This window comes from Leuresthes tenuis, unplaced genomic scaffold (assembly GCF_036924035.1).
Source record: "Leuresthes tenuis unplaced genomic scaffold, fLeuTen1.0.hap1 SCAF_10, whole genome shotgun sequence".
NCBI lineage: Eukaryota > Metazoa > Chordata > Actinopteri > Atheriniformes > Atherinopsidae > Leuresthes > Leuresthes tenuis.
The window spans coordinates 10,495,024-10,517,977 of NW_027325364.1; the positions used below are offsets into that span (position 1 = coordinate 10,495,024).

At 39.3% G+C, this 22,954-nt stretch overlaps 1 protein-coding gene across 1 annotated transcript; it reads right to left on the reverse strand.

Annotated features, from left to right (window-relative positions):
- Positions 1-411: 411 nt before the first annotated feature.
- bcl3 (BCL3 transcription coactivator) lies at positions 412-21,765 on the reverse strand. Its single transcript, XM_072393891.1, has 9 exons — positions 20,903-21,765; positions 20,100-20,217; positions 10,976-11,084; positions 3,634-3,835; positions 1,976-2,064; positions 1,787-1,864; positions 1,251-1,418; positions 807-906; positions 412-715 (listed from the first exon to the last, which is right to left on the reverse strand). Exons 1-9 carry the CDS (start codon positions 21,420-21,422, stop codon positions 600-602), a joined length of 1,500 nt encoding a protein of 499 aa, XP_072249992.1. The 5' UTR covers positions 21,423-21,765; the 3' UTR covers positions 412-599.
- Positions 21,766-22,954: the final 1,189 nt, after the last annotated feature.

Genomic DNA, 22,954 nt, shown 5'->3' on the forward strand with positions numbered 1-22,954 from the left:
GGCAGTCTTTGGTGCTCATCATAGTGCTTAAATGTTTGAATAGAGAAAGCGATCGACCTATGATGGTAATTCTCTACAGTTAGAGACTCTGCAAGAAGATGGGGCATAAATCTATGTATCATAATGAGCGAGTGTGGGGAGTGACACACGACACAAATCCTATGTAAACATATTTGAGGCTGAGATAGAGCAAAATCCTGGACGATTTTGAAATTCCAGTCAGACGCAGTTTTTAGCTCTTAGTTTTAAGAGGATATGTCCATTTGAAAGAAAAAGAAGTATAAGAAGACCTCCAGTGGATCACTGAAGCTGCTGTGTTCTAAAGCTTTCTCTCAAACTCGATAAATGTGTCCAAACAGCAGTTGTATCAGCAAAGAGGCTGCACGACCTCTGGTAAGAGGTCAAAACCCAAGGAGGGCCACCAACTTGACCGTCTTTTGCAGTCCAGCTCAGTGTAATTCCAGGTACTGACTATTTTTGGTCTGATATCACATTGAGTGATTTCTTTTCTGGATGTCCTGGGGACCGATGATTGATTGTCTCTTTGGTGTCTGGCTTTGTGGAGGTAGTTGCAAGTTCCACTGAACAGTAACACTGAACTAGTAAAAGGGATATAAGTTAGATGGAGTCTTTGGCGAGTGGGAAGCACTGTGATGAAGGGCGTGGGGTGTTGTCGAAGGTGAAGATCCACGACTGTGGTTGGAAGATGGGGACCCTAAGAGAGAAGCAAAGAGTAAAAATGAAGTATTGTCATTTTTTGGCGACTTTATGTACTTGTCTGTGATCTTATGTATGAATTTTCTCACCATTTTGCATGACATAGCTCCTATGTGGTGAGACAGACATAGAGTTTTGATCCTGAACTCTGGTCTGCTTGGAGCCTCTCCCTCGTAACACATCTGCTATCTAAAAACATTTACAGTTCATAAAGGTTTAGTGCATGCCATGACCTTAAGTGAGAGTATTAGCAATTCACTATAATAATTCTTGTGTCAAACAACATAGTACTGGTGGAAAAAAACACTGCAGCCTTTAGATTTTGACCACTAGGGGGAGGAATATGCATTATCTTTCTGTATCTTGTCTCAACTACTTCTTCCTACTTTGAGCTGATTCAGCTATGTTTTGAATTTGTTTGCATTTGTTCTATTGTAACTTAAGTAAATAGATGGGATTTTCCATACCATGAGATGCAAGGTCTTTATCAATAAAATTTTTAAAGTAATTGGTCATTTCTGTCATCTCCTTACTTTATTGTTTTTGGCCACCATCACTGGGGTATCGTTGTGGTTGTTCTTGAGGCTGCTGTCAGCGCCACTTTTCAGCAACAGTCGCACTGTTTCCTCCTGGCCCCGACCACAGGCGATGTGTAGGGCTGTGTTCCCACTGTATGACTGGTTGTTGACATCACAACCATTCTGTGACAGAGAAACGGAAGATTGCAATTCATAAAGAAAGCAAGAACAGATGCAGTTAAGCATAAAAAGTTAAAAGCATAACAAAAGATAAAACCATGGTGAGGCTGAGTTAGATCACAAAGAGATGAAGAAGAGGGAAGGAAAGATGATGAAAAGAGAAAAGAACGCTTTCCAAGTAGAGCACAGCTGCTAAACTCTGATAGCAAAGGTAAACTATGGATATTTTACAACAGTTCTTTGAAGATCTTATCAATCAATTAGAAAATAATGACAAAGATTATGAGTTGGAAAGGAAACCCAGCCTTATTAAGCAGAGCTGAGTCACAGCTTGTCTGTCTCCTCTTTCCTCCCCTACTCAATCTCATTACCTCAATGAGGAAGTGGACCATGTCTGTATTATTGTTCTCCACAGCATGCATGAGAGGATTCTGGCCGCTCTTGATGTCCTGATTAGAAGAAAAAAAAATGCAGCATGAGAAAAGAATGATGAGATTAAAAATGTCAAATCTGTTAGACTTTGAGACCCAAAGTGCTGAGACTATGCAGCAGGGACTGACCATAGCATTGATGTCAGCTCCAGCATCCAGCAGCATTTTAGCCAAATCCTGGTGGCCTTGCCGTACAGCCAAATGGAGAGGGCTCAAACCTGAAAACAACAACAAACCAAGGCTGAGTTTACAAAAATACATTCTCTAAAAGATATGAAAATATATTATTTACAGTATTAGTATACCAAATTACATGTACAGAATATATTCTGAAATTTGTTCATTCATATGCATATAGAGTCCATTTAAATCATAAGTAGTGCTATGAGTGTCTGTGTGAATCAGTGTATGAGAAACATGTAATGTGCTTTGTAGAACGTAGACATTATTAAAGGTTAAAAAGGCACTATATAAGTGTGAACCATTCACCAGTTACTGACAAGTAAAGGTGTCAGCAATGGGTATAAAAGGAAAAACTAAAAAGTTTTCCCAAGCTATAATTTTGCCAACATCTACAGGACATAATATTGTGGAAAGAGTCACAGAGTCTGGAAAAAACCTCAGAGCATTAAGTTAAAGGATAGAAACCACAGTTTTTAGTGTCATGTTCAAGCCCTGGTGGCATAAAAAATCATCATGCCACATGGGATCAGGAGTACCTTGTAAAATTGTAGTCACTCAGCTAAGCTCAACCCTGGATCAAGAAATTTAACCTGACACTTATTATGAAGAATGAAGCCATATTAACTCTGCTCATGAACACCGGTGAGTTCTCTGAGCCCAAGCTAATCTCAGATGGACAGAACAACAGTGGACACATGTTCTATGGCCAGATGAGTCCACGTTTTCAGCTGCTTTTGGGAAAACGTACATCAAGTTCCAAGTGCTAAAGATGAGACGGACCGTACACGTGCAAAATCCAGCATCTGTAGTGTTATGAGTGTGCACATGGCAGGGGTGACTTGCATGTGCAAGGCTGCCAAAGGCACATATTGTAATTTTAGAGACATATACTACCATCAAGTTTCAAAGACAGAGTGTGTGTGCTTGACAGGCAGACCTGTAGTAAATGTGTGGCACCTCATGAGAGAAGAATAAGACAGAGATGACTACAGGCTGTTTAGCAGCTTAAATCTTTTATCCAGCAATAATGGACACAGATTCCTCTAGTAAAACTGCAGAACAAACAATAGAAAGTGTAACTGAAAGAAAGGGCAATGTAACATAAAGGTAAACATGTTTCTCTCGGTGGTATCAAAACCTAGATAATTTATGTTGGTACATACACTGAAGTTGGTCATAAAGACAACTGAAATCATTTCCTTTGTGTCTGTTAAAAAAGGCTCAAGGCAACATTTTTTGGGATTTTTGTTGCATTTTAGAAAACTTTCAAGACTGCAAGTTTTCCAAATTTTCAAGAACGTAGTTATGTGTAACAATAACATGGTTCTGTTCTGTTCTGTTCTGTCAAGTTTCACCTGTTCAGCTATTGATATGTTGTCCTTGTCGTTCAGATTCCAATTTGCAATTAAACTAATCATAGTAAAATCTTTCTCTCCTGGCAGGTTTGACAATGGATGGATGGACAATAAAATCACAGCAGACACTTTATACAGACTTTATTTGATTGAATAATTTAATAAGAAAGCTAAAGAGTTGTTTTAAATCTGTCTTTGGCAGAAACATGCTCCATACAATAGAAGCCGCCTCAGTAGATCACAACTTACCTTCAAAGTTTCTGATCTCCAGGGATGTGGAAGATGGGGACAGAGAAAGCACAACAGACAGGCAGTCACGCTGGACATATTCACAGCAGAGATGAAACGCTGTTTGGCCATGACGGTCCAAAGCAGTGGGGTCGGCACCTGCTCTCAACAAAGCTTCCACTATGTTTGTCTGCTTGGTTATCACTGCCAGATGAAGGGGAGTCTGAGGGAGAGCAACATGAAATATGACAGTTTAGACAAACCAGTGAATTTAGGGCCTCATAAATATCCAAATATACTGCTTCTCAAAATAATCAACTGGCTTTAAAACTCTAAACTCTGTGGTACATGTACCACTGCTGTAGTGCAGAAGAAATCTACTGCAGAACAAATTTTAATATCCAATTTAAAAGTTTGGCAAAGACTCACTGTTTAAGGTAAACTATTGAATGTGTCATTTGTAAAAGCCTGAAAATGAAAAACATGCCGTTGGCATATACAGTTGTTAGTCTCAATGTTCTAACTTGTTATGTTCATTGATATGTAAGCAGCCTGTTTATAGGTACTTTAGTATAAAACTTTGATCGGTTATAATTGTGGTACCTTGAGAGTTTCAGAGGCAGTACATGGTGTGAAAAGATTAAGATCCACTAAAATAGACAAGGTCTCTCAAACTGCTGAACACTAGATGGCAGTTGTCTTCCCACTGATGCCATTCTCTACTGTGCTATTCTCAAAGCCATCATTCCCTTCTTTTAAAATTGGGTATAATTTGATTTCTTTGTATGTAAACCTACATATGTCAATGTTTTCAAACAAGAATACATACGTTTTGACTGAAAACAGACATCTATATATGGAAACTAGCTAAGCTTAGCCTAGCACAGGGACAGTAATCAGGTTATTATCCAAAAGCACAAAGTTTAGTTTTTTGAAAATCCAAACTACTGCATTCCTGTACACAAAGTTAAAGGAAGTATGCAGGGATTTCAAGGAAATACCTCCCCTTATCTAGAACTTGTTTTACAGGTTAAAGGCAGTGACACAATAAAACACTGATGTGCTATAAGAACGTGACAACACCTAAAGTAAATAAACAATTAACTAAGTCGAGTAAGAACAGCATTATCACGCCTATAATTAGAAAATTAACCAGTTGCAGGCACTTGCGTTAATGTACAACCTATTTCTAGATGTATACAAACACAACTAATCTATACACCCAGTTCATAGTTGTCAGCCATTAAATCAAAGTCCAAAAACGTCAGGTGAGACCTTTGCACCACATATCACAAAACAAACATCTCCAATAACAGCCCTAATACTGGAGAGTGTGATTAATTCAAAATTAAGAGTTTCTGTTCTCTCTGCAAAGCCAGGGAAAGCTAGAATACCACACTGCTCACCATGTGTTTGCCCAAACGAGTCTACAAAGTACTGAATTAAATCTGTTTAACAGTCTAAGATGTTGCTCTGGGTGAGGTCAGTGTGAATCATCCAGTTGATAATTATGTCAAACATTGCCAAAGAGGGCATAGGAAACCTGCTGTTTTAAATCAAGCAATTTTCTGTTCATAGTTCCCTTTTCAGGGAAGTCTTTTAATCTGGACTTTTCAGCTACTATTCAAGTCATAAAAAAATTAAGCAATCAGGAACAGATTGTTGGTCCAAGTTTCACTTTTGCTACATCACCAATATGTATGTGTATGTGAATGCATACGGAAGTTTGTTCCAGTAAAAACTATTTTTAAAAAGTAGTCAAGCAGTGAGAGGAATATCTTTGCGGAATTCCTCTATTGTGTCAGTGCATGTGTTCCTCGCTCCCGTTTCCCTGAATTCTGACTCACCTGTACAAACACATGCACAACAACACACTGGCCTACGAAAAAAAAAAGGTAACAACCTGGATTCAACTAATAACATGTTGGGGCCTTCCATTGGAAAAGTTTAGCATGTTTCAGTAAGTTACTGAACCTTAAGTGATGCAGTGAGTAGTCTCTCATTCTTTAAACAACCATGTTGGAAGACACATCTTGTGCTTGTGCAAAAGATTTTACTCTGTTTGAGAAGCATCTAAAAAATTGGTCTGCATGAGGCAAACAAACTTCTAAGAAGACTGCTGTAACTACTTGAATTGGATTGAGCACTGTCCAGCGCATCAAAACCTTGAAGCATAGTGGGGAACCATCATCTTCAAGGTAGAAATGCGTTTGGAATAAAGCCTTGAGTGACTGTGATTGGATATCACTTAATTGTTTAGAGAAATCAAATCAGAGCAAATCAACAGTAGAACTCACGATAATGCTTAATATAAGACCATTTCCACATGCAAAATATGGAATGAAGAGTTGTGCCTATCATGGTTTGTGCCGAACATACAAGCCTGTAGAGGCCGCATCATGATCTGGGGTTGTTCAGTTGGTCATGTAGGTTAAACAATGTTAAGGGCCCATAAAAAATGAGGTCAGCTGACTACCTGAGTATACTGAATGCCCAGGATTTTACATCAATAGATTTTTTTCTTCCCTGACAGCAAGCACATATTCCAAATTGACAATGCCAGGATTCATCAAGGGTTTGGGGTGTGTGAGGTATCATTTTCACATTTTCACAAGTCCTTAACCTCACTATGAATATTTAGGATGTTCTGCAGAAGACTTTATATTGTGGTCTCACTCCTCCATCAACAATCCAAAATCCTGGCAAAAAAAAAAAGTGCAACTCTGGACAGAAATGAATGTTTTAACATTGCATGTATTCTTAGAAATGATGCCAAGGAGAGTGTGTGCCGTTATCAAAGGTAAAAGTGGTCCAACCATTAAAAAAAACATAATTTTAACTTCCTATAATCATACTTCATTGTTGAACAGCCCAAAGTAAAGCAACTATACCTCTAGTTCATGCTCTTAATAATAATAATAACAATAATAATAATAATAATAATGATAATACATTTTATTTATGATGGGGGCAGCACAGCTAAAGGCTCGGGACCCCATTGAGTATTAGCGTAAAGGAGGTGTAGTGCATGGAGGAGGTATATCGAAGAGTCCTGGAGGGAGTTTAGATGTGAAGGAGATCAGGAGATCTTCTTGCATAATAAAATTTAGCAAGTATCTGTGAAGAGAAGCATCTTGGCTATGATTAAGGAGTCACTGCCGGTTTAAATGTATTTTAAAAAGAGAAAGTTTTACACTTTATAGTTTGTTATCTTGTATGAAAAGTGGAAAAAATGAGGGTCTAATAACCACATGTCATCTAATGACTTTTTTAAATTCTGCTTTGGCTATTTTCCACTGAATGTAGCAGCTAATAGTGCTCTTGAGTGACGAACCGTCTACCATTCAAGAGAAAAATAAACCTTAGTTAGCTCTCTTACATCACAGTATTTGCAAGAAACTCACACCTCTTAAGACGTGTGCAGGGAAGGAAGCTCTTTCCACAGATAAAAGTATCGTGTGATGTTGAGTGCAAGCAGTGTAATGTCAATGTGTGTTCATGTGGAACACTTGGTTTTAAAGGTCAGGTTTTTTTTTCCAAAATACTTTACTTTTTCATTATTTGTTCCCCTTTTTTAACCAACATGTCCCTATCCCCTAACTTCAGCCTGAGGATTTTCCCCATGGTCCTCACAGCACTAATGAAATTCTCAGTGTTAAGTCATTCCCAGAACTAAGGAATCGCCATCCATACTCAGGCCTTTTATGGCCCTCAAAACTGAGTTGGCAGACTCTGGCTTCCTGTAAAGAACTTCAGAGTGACTAAACAAAAATCCAGAACAGATAAGAGAAAGGGTGAAAAGGGAGGGAAGGGGGAGTTAGGGTGGGGAGACAGAGGAATGAGGAAAAATGGAAGTGGCAGAGGGTAGTCCAGGGAAAAGACAGGATAACGAGGGAAAATCCCTTCTCTTTCCCCTGAGTCTGTCCTCATACACTTGCATTCCTGCACAATTAACCGATCAACATTAATGTGGTGAAAAGATGAGAGGGGAAGAGGTTTATGGGCATAAAAAACAGCCTAAGGGTGTAGGCAGTGTCAAACACACAGACGTCTTTTATTCTGCAGTAAACGCTGCAGGGTGAAGTAAACCCTGTTTCACAAATAAACATCACAGGCAGAGTTGTTGACAGTTATAATGATAGCATCAGTCAGTTTATCAGCTTTGGCTAGAAACTAAATTCTCCAAAAGTGTATACAGTGAGTGATATGAAAAAAAAAGACAATAGGAAGAGAGTGAGACTGACAGAGAGGCACGCGCGGGAAGGGAAAGTCCCTGTAAACTACCCTCTGAACCTCAGCGCAAGGTATGTTGAGAAACAGCCCAGCGCAAAGCAGGGGGGATGGGGGAGGGGTCATGTGACTTCTCGGAACAAGGATACTGAAGCTCTCATAAACACACGGATGTGTCGTTTGTGCACGCACACACACACTAAAAAAAAACAGCATATCATCAACTTGCCAGAAACAGACTGAGAACAAATATTGAATTGTTACATTACTGTCTGCATCACAACAATAGCTTGTACACATAGAAATCTAATGCACATGATCATCAGAGCATGTTTCAATGTAGGCGGCCCTAAGGGATTTGGTCACCAAACTCTACCAGTGTAAATGCCACGCACAACACTATCAGCTGACACAACAGCAACTACAACAGGAAGACAAATACTGAGCATTTTTATGGCCGCATTGATAGCATGACCGGCGTGGGAGTATCAGACAGCTGTCTCCAAAACCATCATAGTGGAAGGCAAATCATCGAGAGACACTTGCACTGTTGTTCAACAACAGTACTGATAGTAACACTCTGTCAAAATGCTCCATATGCAGAACCACAGAAACTAAGGATTTGTCACCAATGTGGAAAAAAATAACTGTATTTTAATTTCTGTGTTTGGGAAGTTGGCCAATGCTTGAAAATTTGTCCACATTTGTCTGGTAAACTTTGTGTTTTGAAAAGTAAAAAGTTCCCAGGTCTCATTTAAATAAGTGTGTTCTTTATGCCTTGCATTCAGTCAAAACCACACAATCTGGTAGGCAAATGACTGAGATGGGACCTGTGCCTGTAAATCTCCCCTTTGGTGTTAATTGAATACGACATAAAATATGTGTCTGTGAAAAGGCAGTTTGTGTGTGTGTCTTTTGTGTGTTGTGTGCATGCATTTTCATATGCAGTTCAGACACAGGATATCACAAAACCTATGTTCTCAAGCCTCAGCGATAAGGAAACAGAGCAACCGATGATAGCACCAGCATTATTTCTGGTAAGTATGCCTGCAGCGTCCTGTGTGGTGTAAAACCCCAGCCATGAGAACTACAGCTCAGCACAACTCAGGTGCTTTCTCTGTAAAAGGATGAAAAAGAGATAGCTGTTATAGGGAAGATAAGGAGGGCGATGAGGCTGAGACAACAAAGAGCGAGAGAAAGTGGAAGCACTGGCTTAAAGCCAATGGTTGGGACATCCCAGGATTGGGAAATAGTCAAAAGAGTATTCCAGTAAATATACTGTAGTTTATGTCTCATGTTGGGTGTTACTAAATAGGGATCTGTGGGATACCTTCACTTTTTATTTTTCTTAAGAGGGCCTTGTCATCTTAGTGAAACTGCTTTTTCAATTTGTACCAGTGCAAACTGCCAAAACCCCAAACTCTTTATATCCCAGAAGAAAAGTGCATAACATCTACTGAGATTGAAGTTAGCAACTTACATCATGTACATTTTCAACCTCGTCATATATATTCACTTGAGAACATGACATAACTTATGAGCGCAAGGTTTAAGAATGGGAGTCATTCTCATCACCTCTAAATCATCTTGGCTCTCCTCTGAATTTCACAACATGGTAAATATTGCATGTAGACCCTGAAAATCCCTCTTAATACGGAAGCTCATCTCTCAAAAACCATGTGCAAAATAAAACAGAACACTGGAAAGCACACAGTCCTTCCCAGAATGAGTATCACAGGCAGAGTACAGCAAGTACAGTTGGAGAAAGCAGGAAGGGAGAATTCAGCTGCATAAGCTTCAGCTGCCATGACTGTAAGAGCATGCAATCACACAGTTCACGGCAAGGAGGAAACCAACACACTTCCTGTTTCATTCCCTTCCATCTTACAGCTATCAGGGGGTTGAGGAAGAGGAATGTGTTCTAAATACTGTGGATGTTAAGGTAAACGTCCCCAACTGCACTTTTATTCCATCTTTACCATGAAGTAATGAATGAAAGGTTGTTTAATGAGTTTAATGAGCGGTTGCACCTGACTGACTGGCAGGAAACATGGCCTCCACAACAGAGCTGTCAATGGATACAATGGAAAGGATTATAAGTGTAGCAAAAGATGTTTGTTGTTACCAGTCAGCTGTGTCTAAAATTTGAGGCAAGTACAAACAAAATTGGAAGGTTGTAAAAGGGAAACGTACAGGCCAACAAAGGAAGACTTCAAAGCATTAGGACAGAAAACTGAAAGCAATATGGCTGAAAACATAAAATGCACAACAACAATAAATAAAACATAAAATGGGCATCAACAGGAGTCAATGTTTGTGATCAAACTGTAAGAAACTGGCAGAGGAAAATTGGATTTCCACCCAGAAAAGCCAGACATAAACCGTCACTAACATCTAAAAATAAAATGAGATTACAGTGGGCTAAAGAGAAGCAGTCATGGACTGTGAATGGATGGATGGAATTATTATTCTATCAATCTTAATTCTATTAATCTACATCTGGCAAGGAGATGATGGTTGAACTTTTGTTTGGTGCTGATCCAATGAAACATATAAAGATGGCTGCCTGAAGAAAACAAGCAAATGTCTACAATCAGTAATGATGTGGGGTGGGTGTCAGGTAAAAGAGCAGAGGAGATGGCAGTCACTACCTCTACAGTAGATGTACAGGTGGGCACTGACATATTTTACTTTTTTCGGGTTTGGTGACGCAGCGGTCATTTTTCAGTATGGGAATGTATGAGGTCAAAGAGCAACTCAAAAATGGTCAATGACAAGATTCCATCCTGCAAAGCTGATCTTCCAACTGCTTCAAGAAAGTTGGAACCTCAACTGATGGAGATGATTGATATTCATTTGTGAAGTTCATGCCTCAAATAATCCGAGCTGTCATTAAACAGGAGTGCTGCAAGTTTTTCCAAAAGAAAAACACATTACAAATAAAATGTTGTGTTATATTTTACAAAGCCAGAATGTTAAGATGTTACATCAAATAGTATTGAATCATATCTGTGTTTGCATACAAAATTAAAAAGCTGCATGAGGATCCTCTAAGTGTGGTGATTCCATCGTTTGTGACTGTTGTTGTATGACATGTGTATTCAAAGTGTTGCCATCAATGTGTTTGTTTTACCTGACGGAGATTGTTGTAGATATCAAGGCCTCTGCGAGCCAACACCAACAGATTGATGAGTTTGCAGACAATGTTCAATTCCCCCTGCACCACAGCTATGTGGAGCGCTCTGGAGTGGACACAAATAAACACACAAAAACAGTTAACAAGGGAAAGGCAAATATTGTATTTCAAGGGTTATCTAACCGGGTGGCAGATTTGTCCCACTGATTCTACAACCAGGTTCACGAGTGGAAGAATTGTTATCTGATGAGTAAGTGACAACTAACTCATTAAGAATGCATGACTGATGACAGCCCTTTTTTTCTGCCCTTTTTATATTCACCTAACTCAAACCACTGAACAGTAGTTCAGCATATTAGGAAAGGCATTTTAATAACTCGCTGCGACTTACTTGAATACTGGAGCACATGATTCTTTGAGTATGTGGAGCTAAGGTGATGTAAATGTTATCTCATGCACGGTGGTCCAACAGGCATTTTTTCTTGATTTTTTAAGCACAAGCATACTTCTCTCTGCGATGCAGATTAAATTAAATGCAGTTTTCCAAGAGGAGACTATAATGAGAACAGCTACCGTTTTGCAGTATCGTTGTTCTTGTGCACTTCTGCACATTGAAATCCTTGGGCACCAAGGACAAATTAAGTATGAAAGTACCCCTTAACATCGATCATGTCTGTCATTAGCGATGGCTCTACATCTGATTGACTTCTCTAAAGTCCAAAGAGGATACTTTAGTAATTATTTTGTCAAGATACACAGGACCGTCCCTTAGAAGAATGGTGATAACAAGAGTTCTTTCAGACTGCAAAACCCTTCTCATAGTTCTCATAACTACTGAACTACTACTCTTTTATTTGACTGCACTGCAGAAATTGTGGTGATCGCAAAGTCCCCAGAACCTTTCTGTCCAAATGTGCCAGTTGAAAGTAATGTGCCATTCAGCCGCACTGGAAAAAAGTACTACTGCCTTATCCATTTCATGCCATAATTGCTGAAATGGTTATATATATTCTTTTTGAATAAAAATGAAAAAAGATTTTACTGTAAACAGCAATCTATAGTAAAATCTTAAAGAAAATATTAAATCAACTGTTTGCAAGCCTGATAACTTTGAAGGCCTGATAGTTTTCACTGGATTATTCATATGTATGTGGCATATATGAAATATAATTCACAATATTGCTGTTTAATCATGGTAGAGCAACCTCAACAACATATACATCACATAATTACATACCAAAGTGTTGGTGAAGTAACATTCTACAGCCACATATGTTGAATTATTGATTTTAATTAAGTATAGTCAATGTTATTGTCTTATGTCAATGTTATGGTCTTTAAATTTAGTATGATAAAGACAGAATATTTTTCATGTAATCAGAGGCAGAAAAGTCTACTTTGTCTAAGCGGTCCCATAGTGGATGTATGGACATGACTCACAGTTATTACATAGCCTTATCATGACTGAAGGGGAAACCACTATCTGTGGTCTATACTTGAGGCAAAAAAAACTAACTCAGGCCAGAGTTCAGGACAGGGAAGGGCAGGAAACATCGTGGTGATGGCATGCCATAGAAAACAGTTCAGCAGTTTTTGTTTTTTTTACATTTTTCTTTCTCATACTATCATGAGAAGCAGCTTCCAGTAAGCGTCAGATTTGTTTTATGTCACATCCTGTTATCGCTAAAAAAGGCAGTATTCTTTCTTCTCTATCTTGGTCTATGTGTTCTGAAATCATGCCATAGAGCTGCTTGGTTTCTTACAGGGGCTTTCTGCAGGTTAGCAGAGTCAGCTTCACCCAGTGGATAAGTGAGAAACACAGATACAGTGCAATTAAGCAACAGGAAACAGGTACTTCTTGAGAAGTTAAAGCTAAAAGTATATTTGTGCAAAATATGAGGTCAGAAAAAGTTCTTACAGTGACGAATGCACTTGCAACATTTTCTTTCACAAATGGGTCCCAAGCAAGTGACACAAAGAAACTCTCAACCTTTAGGCCTACTTGGCAGTTGAGGGAAAATAAAAACATACTATATTGTCTACGATAAAGTCAATTTCAACAACTGCCAAAAAGTACATGCAATATTAAAATCTGAGTGCACGCGCTTGATCACAGACATTAGCTCTACTGTACGGCATGACACACCAAAAAATGCTGTTGCAGGCTAGGTTGCAAGTGCAACTGCAAAAAACAATTTGATTATTTGCTTCTGACATCAGAGTAAAAAGCAGAACTTTGTACGTTGAGTGAGAATGACGGGTCTTTCCTCAGATGATCCCAGTTCCTGTAACTGAGCTCAAAACTGAAAAAATCTGCATCAATAAAGACCAAGTAGCGTTTACTGTACAGGCACATTAAAATATAATAATAGCAAAAATAGACTAAATTAAAAAGGACTCCACTGTATGTAGTGCCCCAACGATAAATACAGTGACTGGAGTGGCACAGCATATTTGCAGTCAGATATAGTGACAAGCTGTTTAAGTACAAGTTGAACAGAGTTTGCCATTCTCAGCCTGGAGGAATTTGTTGAGAAAAGTGTTGCTCTGAACATAAAGACAAATGCCAGCTGCAGTTTGACTCAGTCAAGTAATAGTGAATCAGTGCTAAGCTTAGATGATCCATAAACATTGAGCTCATTGGGATGGCTGTTTTTATACAGCCTTGAAGTCATCCTATCTTGATTGCAACACCTTATTTGTATCTGTATCCATCTCTTTCTTTTCTCCTAAGATGAAACTGTACTGTTTCTTGTTACTGGAAGTGGGGCAGACCACAGCCTGAGATAACCCTAGGCACAACAGCACTGACGCAGACAGGAGTCTTAAACTTGCTGCTATACAGGCAGCACAACTGTATGTGTGTGTGACAGATGAAGAAAAAGAGAGCAACAGACAGAGAGAAAGAGATGCTGCTGTGAGAAACGGCAGCATGTATGTGGTATCCTGTTTGGTACGGAGGGTAAGGGTGCAGCCAGACTGAGTGATCAGATACATACTCTGTGGTCTGTGGACCAGCTGAGCAGTGAGGTTATATGTCAGTTGTGTGGATAGTAAACAAAAGGGAAGCTCACAGTCCTCTTGACAAGAAATGACGATTATAGCCTGCTGAGCTCGTCATGAAATCTTCATGTGGGAAACACATCTGAGCAAACTTGGATAAGCAAGAAGTCAAGTGTTTTGTGGGAATTGGGTTCTTAGTCCACAATCATACTGTAACTTCTAACCACCACGTACATTTTATGGTAATACACACATCAGAGAGTTAATGACCTGGAATGGGTTGCCTTTGGAGATCCCATATCAAAACATCCATGGATGATATGGTATATTCGCCACTGCTTAGGTTCTCAGAAGCTCACACTAAGTAATAACTTGTGTCCACTGTCATACAGTTGTTCATGGGCGTTGAATGATAGAAAATAAGTCAGAGGGTAGAAATGTAATAATAACCTGTAGTGACATATTCCCACCATAAGCAAACTCGTGTCATGGTCAGCCTGTTTGGACTTAGTTTTTGGGATTGTGGATTTTCATTTTGAGATGTTGTGTCATAATGAAGTTTACTTCCTTTTTTGTTATAAAATTGTTTTTATTCATGCACCCTATCTATTTTTAACTCCTACTTCAATTTTACAAAGTTTCATGTTTCGTGCCTCTTTTCTCTTTCCTTTGCCAGATCGTCATCATATCCACCCATCGTTCTCCAGCTGTCTTCTGCCCTTTATTTTGAACTCAGAACTGTTTGCCCGAACATTTGAAATCCTGTTGTTGTTTGTAAGTTTTGTTAAAGACCTGAGTTTCTCCACTTACCAACTTCCTGTGTTGTTCTGTATTTGGGTTCTCTCCTTAAAACATGACTTTTTCTATAAGAACACATAGTCATGTAAGGAAAATGAGTGAGAGACTCTTGGTAAATGCCTCAGTATTTTACACACTCAGTACTTTACCAGGATGGTCGCTTACTGAGAATATTATTAAAAAAAATGTCTTTAAAAAGATGGACATAGCAAAAAGTGAATGGTGATAGATCTGACTAAGAACAATGAAGACAGCTTGTAGCAAAATACATGCTTTTATTTTCTGAATGCGTTTTTAAACTGTATTCATTTAAATCCATTGAGAACGTGTACTGAAACACACTCTGTAAGCTCTGTGAGCTACTTTCCCTCCTACAGAACAACAGTTCTCATAATCATTTGTCAATATTGTAATGTTGGCGTGTGACGACGTCGATTACAGTCAAACGCTGTTAAGAAGCAGGGTCCAACATCAGCCCTAAGAAGTTCAGAAACCTGCTGCTGTCCTGTTAACATGATGACACTTTGGCTAGCTCAGCGAGGTCACTTAATATAAAATATACACAAAGATAGAACTGTACACAGTATTTCTTGGCTTTAGTCCACGTTTTCATTGCGAATAATAACACACATAATTCCACCTCCTCCACCCTGACATAATTCAAACAGCCCCAATTTTTATCTTGCACATTACTCAGATGATCTTTCACTACTTTAGTAGATGTCTCTGGTTGCATTTTTCCTTTGTAAGAAAAAGTATCCCCTTTCTATTATACAGTGTGTGTTCAAACATTAAGTGTCTTATTTTACGGGTATACCTGTCTTGCCCAATGACAGCTGGGATATATTCCAGCAGCTATACAGCAGCTGGTAGTAATGCATTACAACCACCGAAGGGAGGCGCTAATGCACTGAACCGCTATGAAAAGAAGAAGCTTCATTTCTGTTAGGCTCCAGTACAATGTATCTGGCAGTGTGAGCTTTTGTTTTTTGCTATTGTTGCTCCAACAGGAGAAGCATGTCATGGTAAAGGTCGCAGCCGGCAAACACCTCTGTGTGGAAGTCCTTCTAAAAACACAAACGCTTTTAGGTAAAGCTAGCATGCCATAAGCTTACCACAACTACGCACTGTCATTTATTACCAAAGCACCAGGTGCTCTTTTTTTTAAAAATTGATGTATAAAATAGTTTTTGGCAAGTATGATGATGTAAGACACATTTTGCGTGATATTAATTATAACATTCCATTGCTAAAGAATTTAATAGCCAAATGAACAAGCTTTGTGAAAAGGGTAAATGACCATCAAATCATTCCCTGTGGTTTCAAATAATATCTCCATTTGAAATGCACACCCCTAAAACGTGTGCAGTTGCTTTCTAGCCTACCTTTTGACACTTCTGTAATAGCATCATTTTTCTCCCACAAAAAGGGGAAGAAAGGAGAAGTATGCCCTTCTTAATGGATTTTTCAGCTGGAGAATTTACAGAGCAATCAACTACAGCTCAGATATCTCCATGCAGCAAATTAACCTTTTTCATTTTGTTTAATCTCTGCTTTTTATCTCTTACACTCATATATAAACGTATTCAAAGAAATACTGGTAGAAATATTTTCAGCGACACTCACAGTCCTAATAAGATACATCCTAAAGATCCTGTTGATTTCCTGAATTTCCCTATAGCCACACCATGTGGTAAAGGTATTTTTTTACTTCAAGTAATACTGAACTCATATATTAGTATTATTGAGAGGGTAACTCCACTGACTGACTGGAAGCATGAGGGAATTTGCTGGTAAAGTAAACCAACACATTTACACAAGTGCAAATGATAGCATTTACACACAATAGAAAAGGAGAAAGAGATAGAGATGAAGCTGATAGAAAGGAAGCGGTAAATGAGGAAGTGGGGAGCGGATGTTTGGGTTTTTTGAGCCCATTCATTTAAAAACAGAGAACAAAAGAAAGAGAGAGACAGACACCTGAGAAAAACCACAATCATGTTAAAAACCGAACTCTCACTGGTTTTCCCGAAACTAAAGGGGCTCATTGACGTAAGAGGGGCATGAACGCTATTGCTTGCATTATGCATGTACGCACACAAAGCTGTGTATATACAGTCTGAGAAAAAGGACAAGGGGATGCGTTTCTTTCTGCAGAATTCACACAAAGGTTCATGCAACCACAAATCAACAAGAATTGTAGGCATCACACATCTAAGGTCTTCAATATTCACATACGCTTTTTACCGTTTTCACAAGAGAGAGGTAAGTAGATGCAAATAGATAATGCAATGGGTGCATGTGAAATATATAATCAGGCTAATGGAACAAAGAATGATACAAAAAATGTTTCTTTTCAAAGAAGAAAAAATAAAGTTATTTTTACCATGGCCATTTTAACTCAAGCTACATTGTTTCTTTTTTATTTTTTTCCACTCTCAGGTAATGGCAGCCTTGCCATAGTAATATCTGGGACACTGAGCAGATGTGGCATGTGACAGGATTTTGTGACTTTGCTCTGCAAGATGTTGGTCATCACGAGTTTGTTTTGAGAGGATGCAAATCACGCTGATACTTCTTGAAACTGCAACATCAAAGAGTCATTTAATTCTTGGACATACTTTGCTTTCAGTCACATGACTCTGTGTGAGTGTGCCCTTGTGTTCTTGTATCTGTTTGTCATCTTAGTTAAGTGTGTGGGTGGGTGCTGAGCCTGCACAAAAAAGTAAATTAACCATGCGTTAAAGTCTAGTATTTGCATTCATGTGGTCTGAAGACTCAGTGCCCTGTGGACAGTATCATTCTCAGCCCCCATCCCACACTTCAAGAGACTAGTCAACTGTCAACTATAAGATGTTCAACGCACATAAGCCAACACTACGTTCAGAAGCATTTCATATTCAATCTGGCAGTGTAAAACTTTAGCTTTCAGTTTGGTGTTTTAGATTAGAATCTCCGCTGGTATTTGGTGAATCATTCGTGATTAACACTGAGCAAGACTTCCTCACAGGAAGTAAAACAGCAGTGAAGAATTTGGCTGGATAAGGTAGGAGAAAGGGTGACGTGCTTATTGTACCTGTTCAATAAAGGTGAGTCACTGAAATCCCAACCAATAAACTGAGATGATATTCCAAATATCTAACATCCAGGTTGTGCAATACCAAAAGTTTGGTTTATGAGGTCAGATAGTTCTGTGTTGAGACTAGTCTTGTTTGGGTCAACCCTTAGTGAATCATCAGTATAGACTCCTTTTTGGTAGGACCGGCTCAGTTTCAGTGTTCATGACAACAGTGTTCTTTTAAAAGGTACATTAGACATACAAACGCAAAGCAAAGAAAGAAGCAGTCTGCGTATTGTCTCTGAACTAAAATATTGATATTTCATCACATTATAAATCCTGCTAGTGGTTTATATATCAGAACTTACTTGCCATGTCCTTGCCAAAAAGATAAAATGTATAAGAACGTCCAAGATTAAGGCTGAGTCTTGAAGAAGTAAAGATAAGTAAGGCTTCCCCACTCTGCAAAAGAGTTCAATATCTTAAGATATTAAGGTTTCTTAAGGTAAAACTGCAAAAGAATTCTAGGGATTTCCTTATCTACCACAAAGCATATCACCGATAAATTGAAAGTATCTGGAGAAATGTATTCACAAGGAACAAGGTTTTAACTCAGTCAAGCTTCAGTGCTGTCAATTCTACTGTGGAATGCAAGTTAAAACTCAAAGTCTGGAGACATGACTACTTTTCCTGGGTCCAGACTCAGAGTCGGCAACTAAATGACTTGTGGTCAACTTGTTAGCATAATCTGCTGACCCGTATGATTCCAAGTGCTGCACTGTGTGGCAAATGCTGATTATCTCAGCTGCTGCTCACCTTTTCTGCCTGGTAATCATTTTGGGGTTTCACCAGGAATCCATAGATTGATCATTTTGAGCTTAATGCCTCTTGTTTGACTCATATGTGTCGTGTTGTGTTGATTAATGATACATTTCTCCCCATGAGAAACTGAAAAATTACCCTCGCAAAAAATGGAAAAAATCTGAGTATCACCTCCCACTGGCTTCACCCAGTTGTAAGTAGTTTCCCAGTCTCGGTTGTTTTCCTCTCCTATGTAGCAGTTTCCCCGATATTCTGCTAAAATCTGCATTGTTTACTTTGTGAATTTATGTTCTCTCAAAATTGTCCCCGTTGTCCATAGAAAGACAGCAAAGACGATGACAAGTTAATCTGTATTTGACCCACTTGAGCGCAGTTTGATTGACATTAAACACAGCTATGATGAGAGCCTGCCTTACGTTCATCACAGCCTTTAAATATAATCCAAATATTAAAAAAGCATCAGTCCCTCAGATGTTGAAATGAGGAAACTAGAGCTAATCAAAATGTGGGCCACCATCTCAATTTGTTAGGGGCAATGGATAAAAACACTGTGCCCTTGTGTAGTATCGGGATGCATCACTGGACATGGCTTGAATGGGTTGTGCATCCACAAAGGCACCAGAGAAGCTGAGCAATATATAAGGCCTTGCTTATTTCAGAAAGACGATGACCAACCTGTTGCATGACAACAGCATGGCTGCATCATGAAAGTCAGTGTGGTAAAGAGGCCTGCAAGAATTCAAGAGCTGTCACCGTCTGTATTAATTGAGTCATTTTAAAACAAAAAATACAAGAAAGACGTCTTAGACTCATGAGCTGCTGAAATCCCAAATCAAGCAAGAATGGGAAAACATTTTGCTTTCGAAACTACAAGTGATGCCACACCCTTACAGAGTAATAAAAGAAGAGCTCATGTAACAAAGCAGTAAACATGCTTTTTTTTTATGTATTGCAGTCACCAAACTTAAAATGACCATACATTTTGCATTATCTCTGTACTATTTTCAATCAAATATAGAGTTTAGATGATTTGCTGATCACTGCAGTTTTTTTTTTTTACATTCATAAGAATTTGTGTAGTCTGTATCAATTTATAAATCACTATGCGCATCCATTTTAGACATTTTGTTTTGTAGCAAGTGACTAGTCACTGCTAGCCTGTGTCAGTGAATCCTCAGAATCTACTGGAAATCTCATGACTATTTATATTGTGGCAGGATTTCAGATTTGTTCATTGAGCCAAGTTTCGAGTTTCAACACAGTAGCCCGTCTGACTAAAATTCTATGATTATGTAAATGCTTATTGGGGATGAATCATGGTAAAGTTTTCAGTTTACTATGAGCTTCAGTGACTTGAATGCGGATGGGTAGGAGAGCAGGTTAAACTTATGCTGTACACCAAAACTTCCAGTTGAAGTCAATTTGAATACATCAACATACGTGTCTCCATCTTCATCTTGATGTGTTGCCAGAGAGATTCCAGCCAGCAAATTTCCAGTCTGGTGGACCAGTGGATGGTGCGGCTCTGGGACCGGCAGGCAGTACATGGGGTAGTGACCTGGAAAGAGAAAGAGGCAGAAACAGAAAAAAGAGAAAGGCAGATAAGACGAGAGGCAGAGAAGAAGAAAAAGGACAACTGACGACATACTATTCTTTTTTTGTAATAAGGATGTGGGCTACACTGCATGCAGTCAATGTGTGAGTGTGCAAGATTCAGTTATGACTTGACCCAGTAAGCCACATTGTTCAGTTGAGTGAGGACGGATGGCTGCAGAATACCTGACAGGACATTTTCTCAGCTGCAGCTGCTTCATCATCTGTGACTTCAATCTGTCTGTGATATGTAGTGAACAAAGTCTCTAATGAAGATGGAGAGTGCTGCATTCTGCTTATGTTTTACAAATCAAAGTGGTCAAATAACTGTGATAACTGTTAAACTAATTTCGGGAGAGCTGATAACTTGAGTCATAAAACAAAACAGTGTCAGTTGTAAGCTACAAACTACGAATATTTTGCCCATATGATACAATATTTATAAGATCATTTTTCCACGGAAAAGGAAAGCAATAACTGCAGGAGATGACGTGATGTTCTTTCTTTCACCACACCAAATCCTGCAATACCCTTGCAATTATTGTTACATTTAGGGATTATATATATATATAATAATAATTTGATATATATTTTACAAAAGTAAGACACAAAACTAAAATGTAGTCTAAAAATGGATTAGCAACGCTCACCGTAGTTGAGTGGGTGCAAAAAGCACCAGGGATATCCCTCTGGACTCTGCGCTGACTCTTGGATGTGCCTTGGGGTTACAGGTGCTACAGCAGCCCTGCTTTCATCCGCGGTTCTGTCCAAACGACCGGCCAATCTCCTTTGAAATTCACATTTAGTCTCTCCCACTGGAGAAGAGCTGTCTCCGCTTCCAGGTGGAGCCGGCGAGGGGCTCTGGGTCTCAGGTTCTACGGGAATCGGACGTTTCCTGAAGGGAAGCTTTAAGGAGGATCTGTCCGCTGGTCGTTTGCAAGCCGCACTAGTTTCTGTGCCCGGCGAGGCTCTCCCTGAGGGGCTGCGAGGCTCTGAACTGCCCGTCCCCGTGCACGCAGGAGGGGCAGGTGACCCCCCTGTTCCCCGAGCGTCTCTGGCGCAAACCTTACGGTCGGGTGTCCTCGACCCGGTGTTCTTGCGATTGGCGATGCTCAAATCCAGCGGCGCGGTGGCAACCGACTGGGGGTTCATGGTCATGACCCTCGGCATCAACTGAAGAAGTTTCAGATGTGTACGTGAAAACACAACCTCTCCGCGTTCAGGGGAGGTTTAAGTTGAACCAGACAAACCAAAGTGGCCAACTGTGCGGAATTCCCATGTCTATATAGTCAAATGGGCAGCGATCAAATCAAACCATTGCCCCGTTTCCTTTTTGTCACTGATGTAATTTAGATAAGCGTTCAAATTCATAGACTCGTGTAAATATACACGAAGAAAAAACAAGAGAAATTTAGTGGACACACATGCCTATGTGTATCCCAGCGCACCTATGCTTATAGTAAAGAGGAACAGTGCAGTAGCGCCAGAGCTGATCTTTAAATGAACGCCACTTTGACACTTGACGGTACTTTCGTTTTAAACCGAAACTAAGTGATCGAGGCAATAATGAGGGAGGAAAGGGGTTAACACCGCGTTGAATTCTAAGTAATTCTTCCATTTCCGACTCTTCTGACATCTGTCTGTTTTGCATGCGAGTTCAAAACATCTAACACTGAATTTCTCAAGAAGGATAAGGAGTTTAATGGCTCGGTGCTCTTGTCGGTTCGGGCACAGGGGTGGAAATGAATGTGCAGAAATATGGGACAAACTACAAGAGCCCTATACATTTCTCAGTGCATTTCGGGAAATTTCTGTTTAATATGCAGGCTATGAATAAAAGTCCAAAGTTTGTAAAGTGAAAATTAGTTCAGGCAATTTGTAGCTGCATTAATGCAAGTATGCTCTGATGTAAGTTTGGATCTAAATTCAAAGACCTTGCGTTTATGCAAAGCTGGCTGAATGCAGATTTACACTTTCAAACTAAACTGGGCAAACTTTAAGCTATTTAAGGTGGTTTAAATGAGTTATTGTCAGGCACTAATAAAGAAACTGTAAAATTGACAAAAGACCCAGAAAAGGTAAACTTCCTTTCAGAATTTTTGTGGCCTTTTCTGTTGACATTAAAGGAATTTGCAATTATTTAGCCTAATTTGTGTGTTGTACATCATGTGTTTTGGTGCATCATGTTAGCAATGTTTTATCGCTCTACATCCACTTTTTGCTGACCTAATTTCAGGTAAGAACAGACAGTGTTTTCCGAGTTATGATACAATAAGACTGATGCTTCTCTTTTGCAAACGATGTACACTATTTCTGGTAATAGGACTATCATATTCAAAAAAACTATCGTGTTTATTTCTGTGAACTCATAAAGCTCAAGCTGTAAAGGTCTTTCCCCAAAAGCTCAAGCAGGTGAGGCCTTAATCTTTTAGATTGCAGTCCATTATGTGAACACTGTGTGTCAGGTCTTTGATGTGTTGATTTTGTCTGTTACCTTAGGGGTTCTGACATTATCACACTGTGGAGTCAGAGCTAAACTCAAGCAACCATCGAGAGGGAAGTAAAGAGATTAAAATAGTGTGGATACCCATTTAGTGGGACTGACCCATCAATAGTTGCCATGATTGCATGTGGCCGTGTTACCTGATTATAAAGCCTAAGTACAGTCCTGCAAATTCGCGCACAAGCAAACATGACAAGTC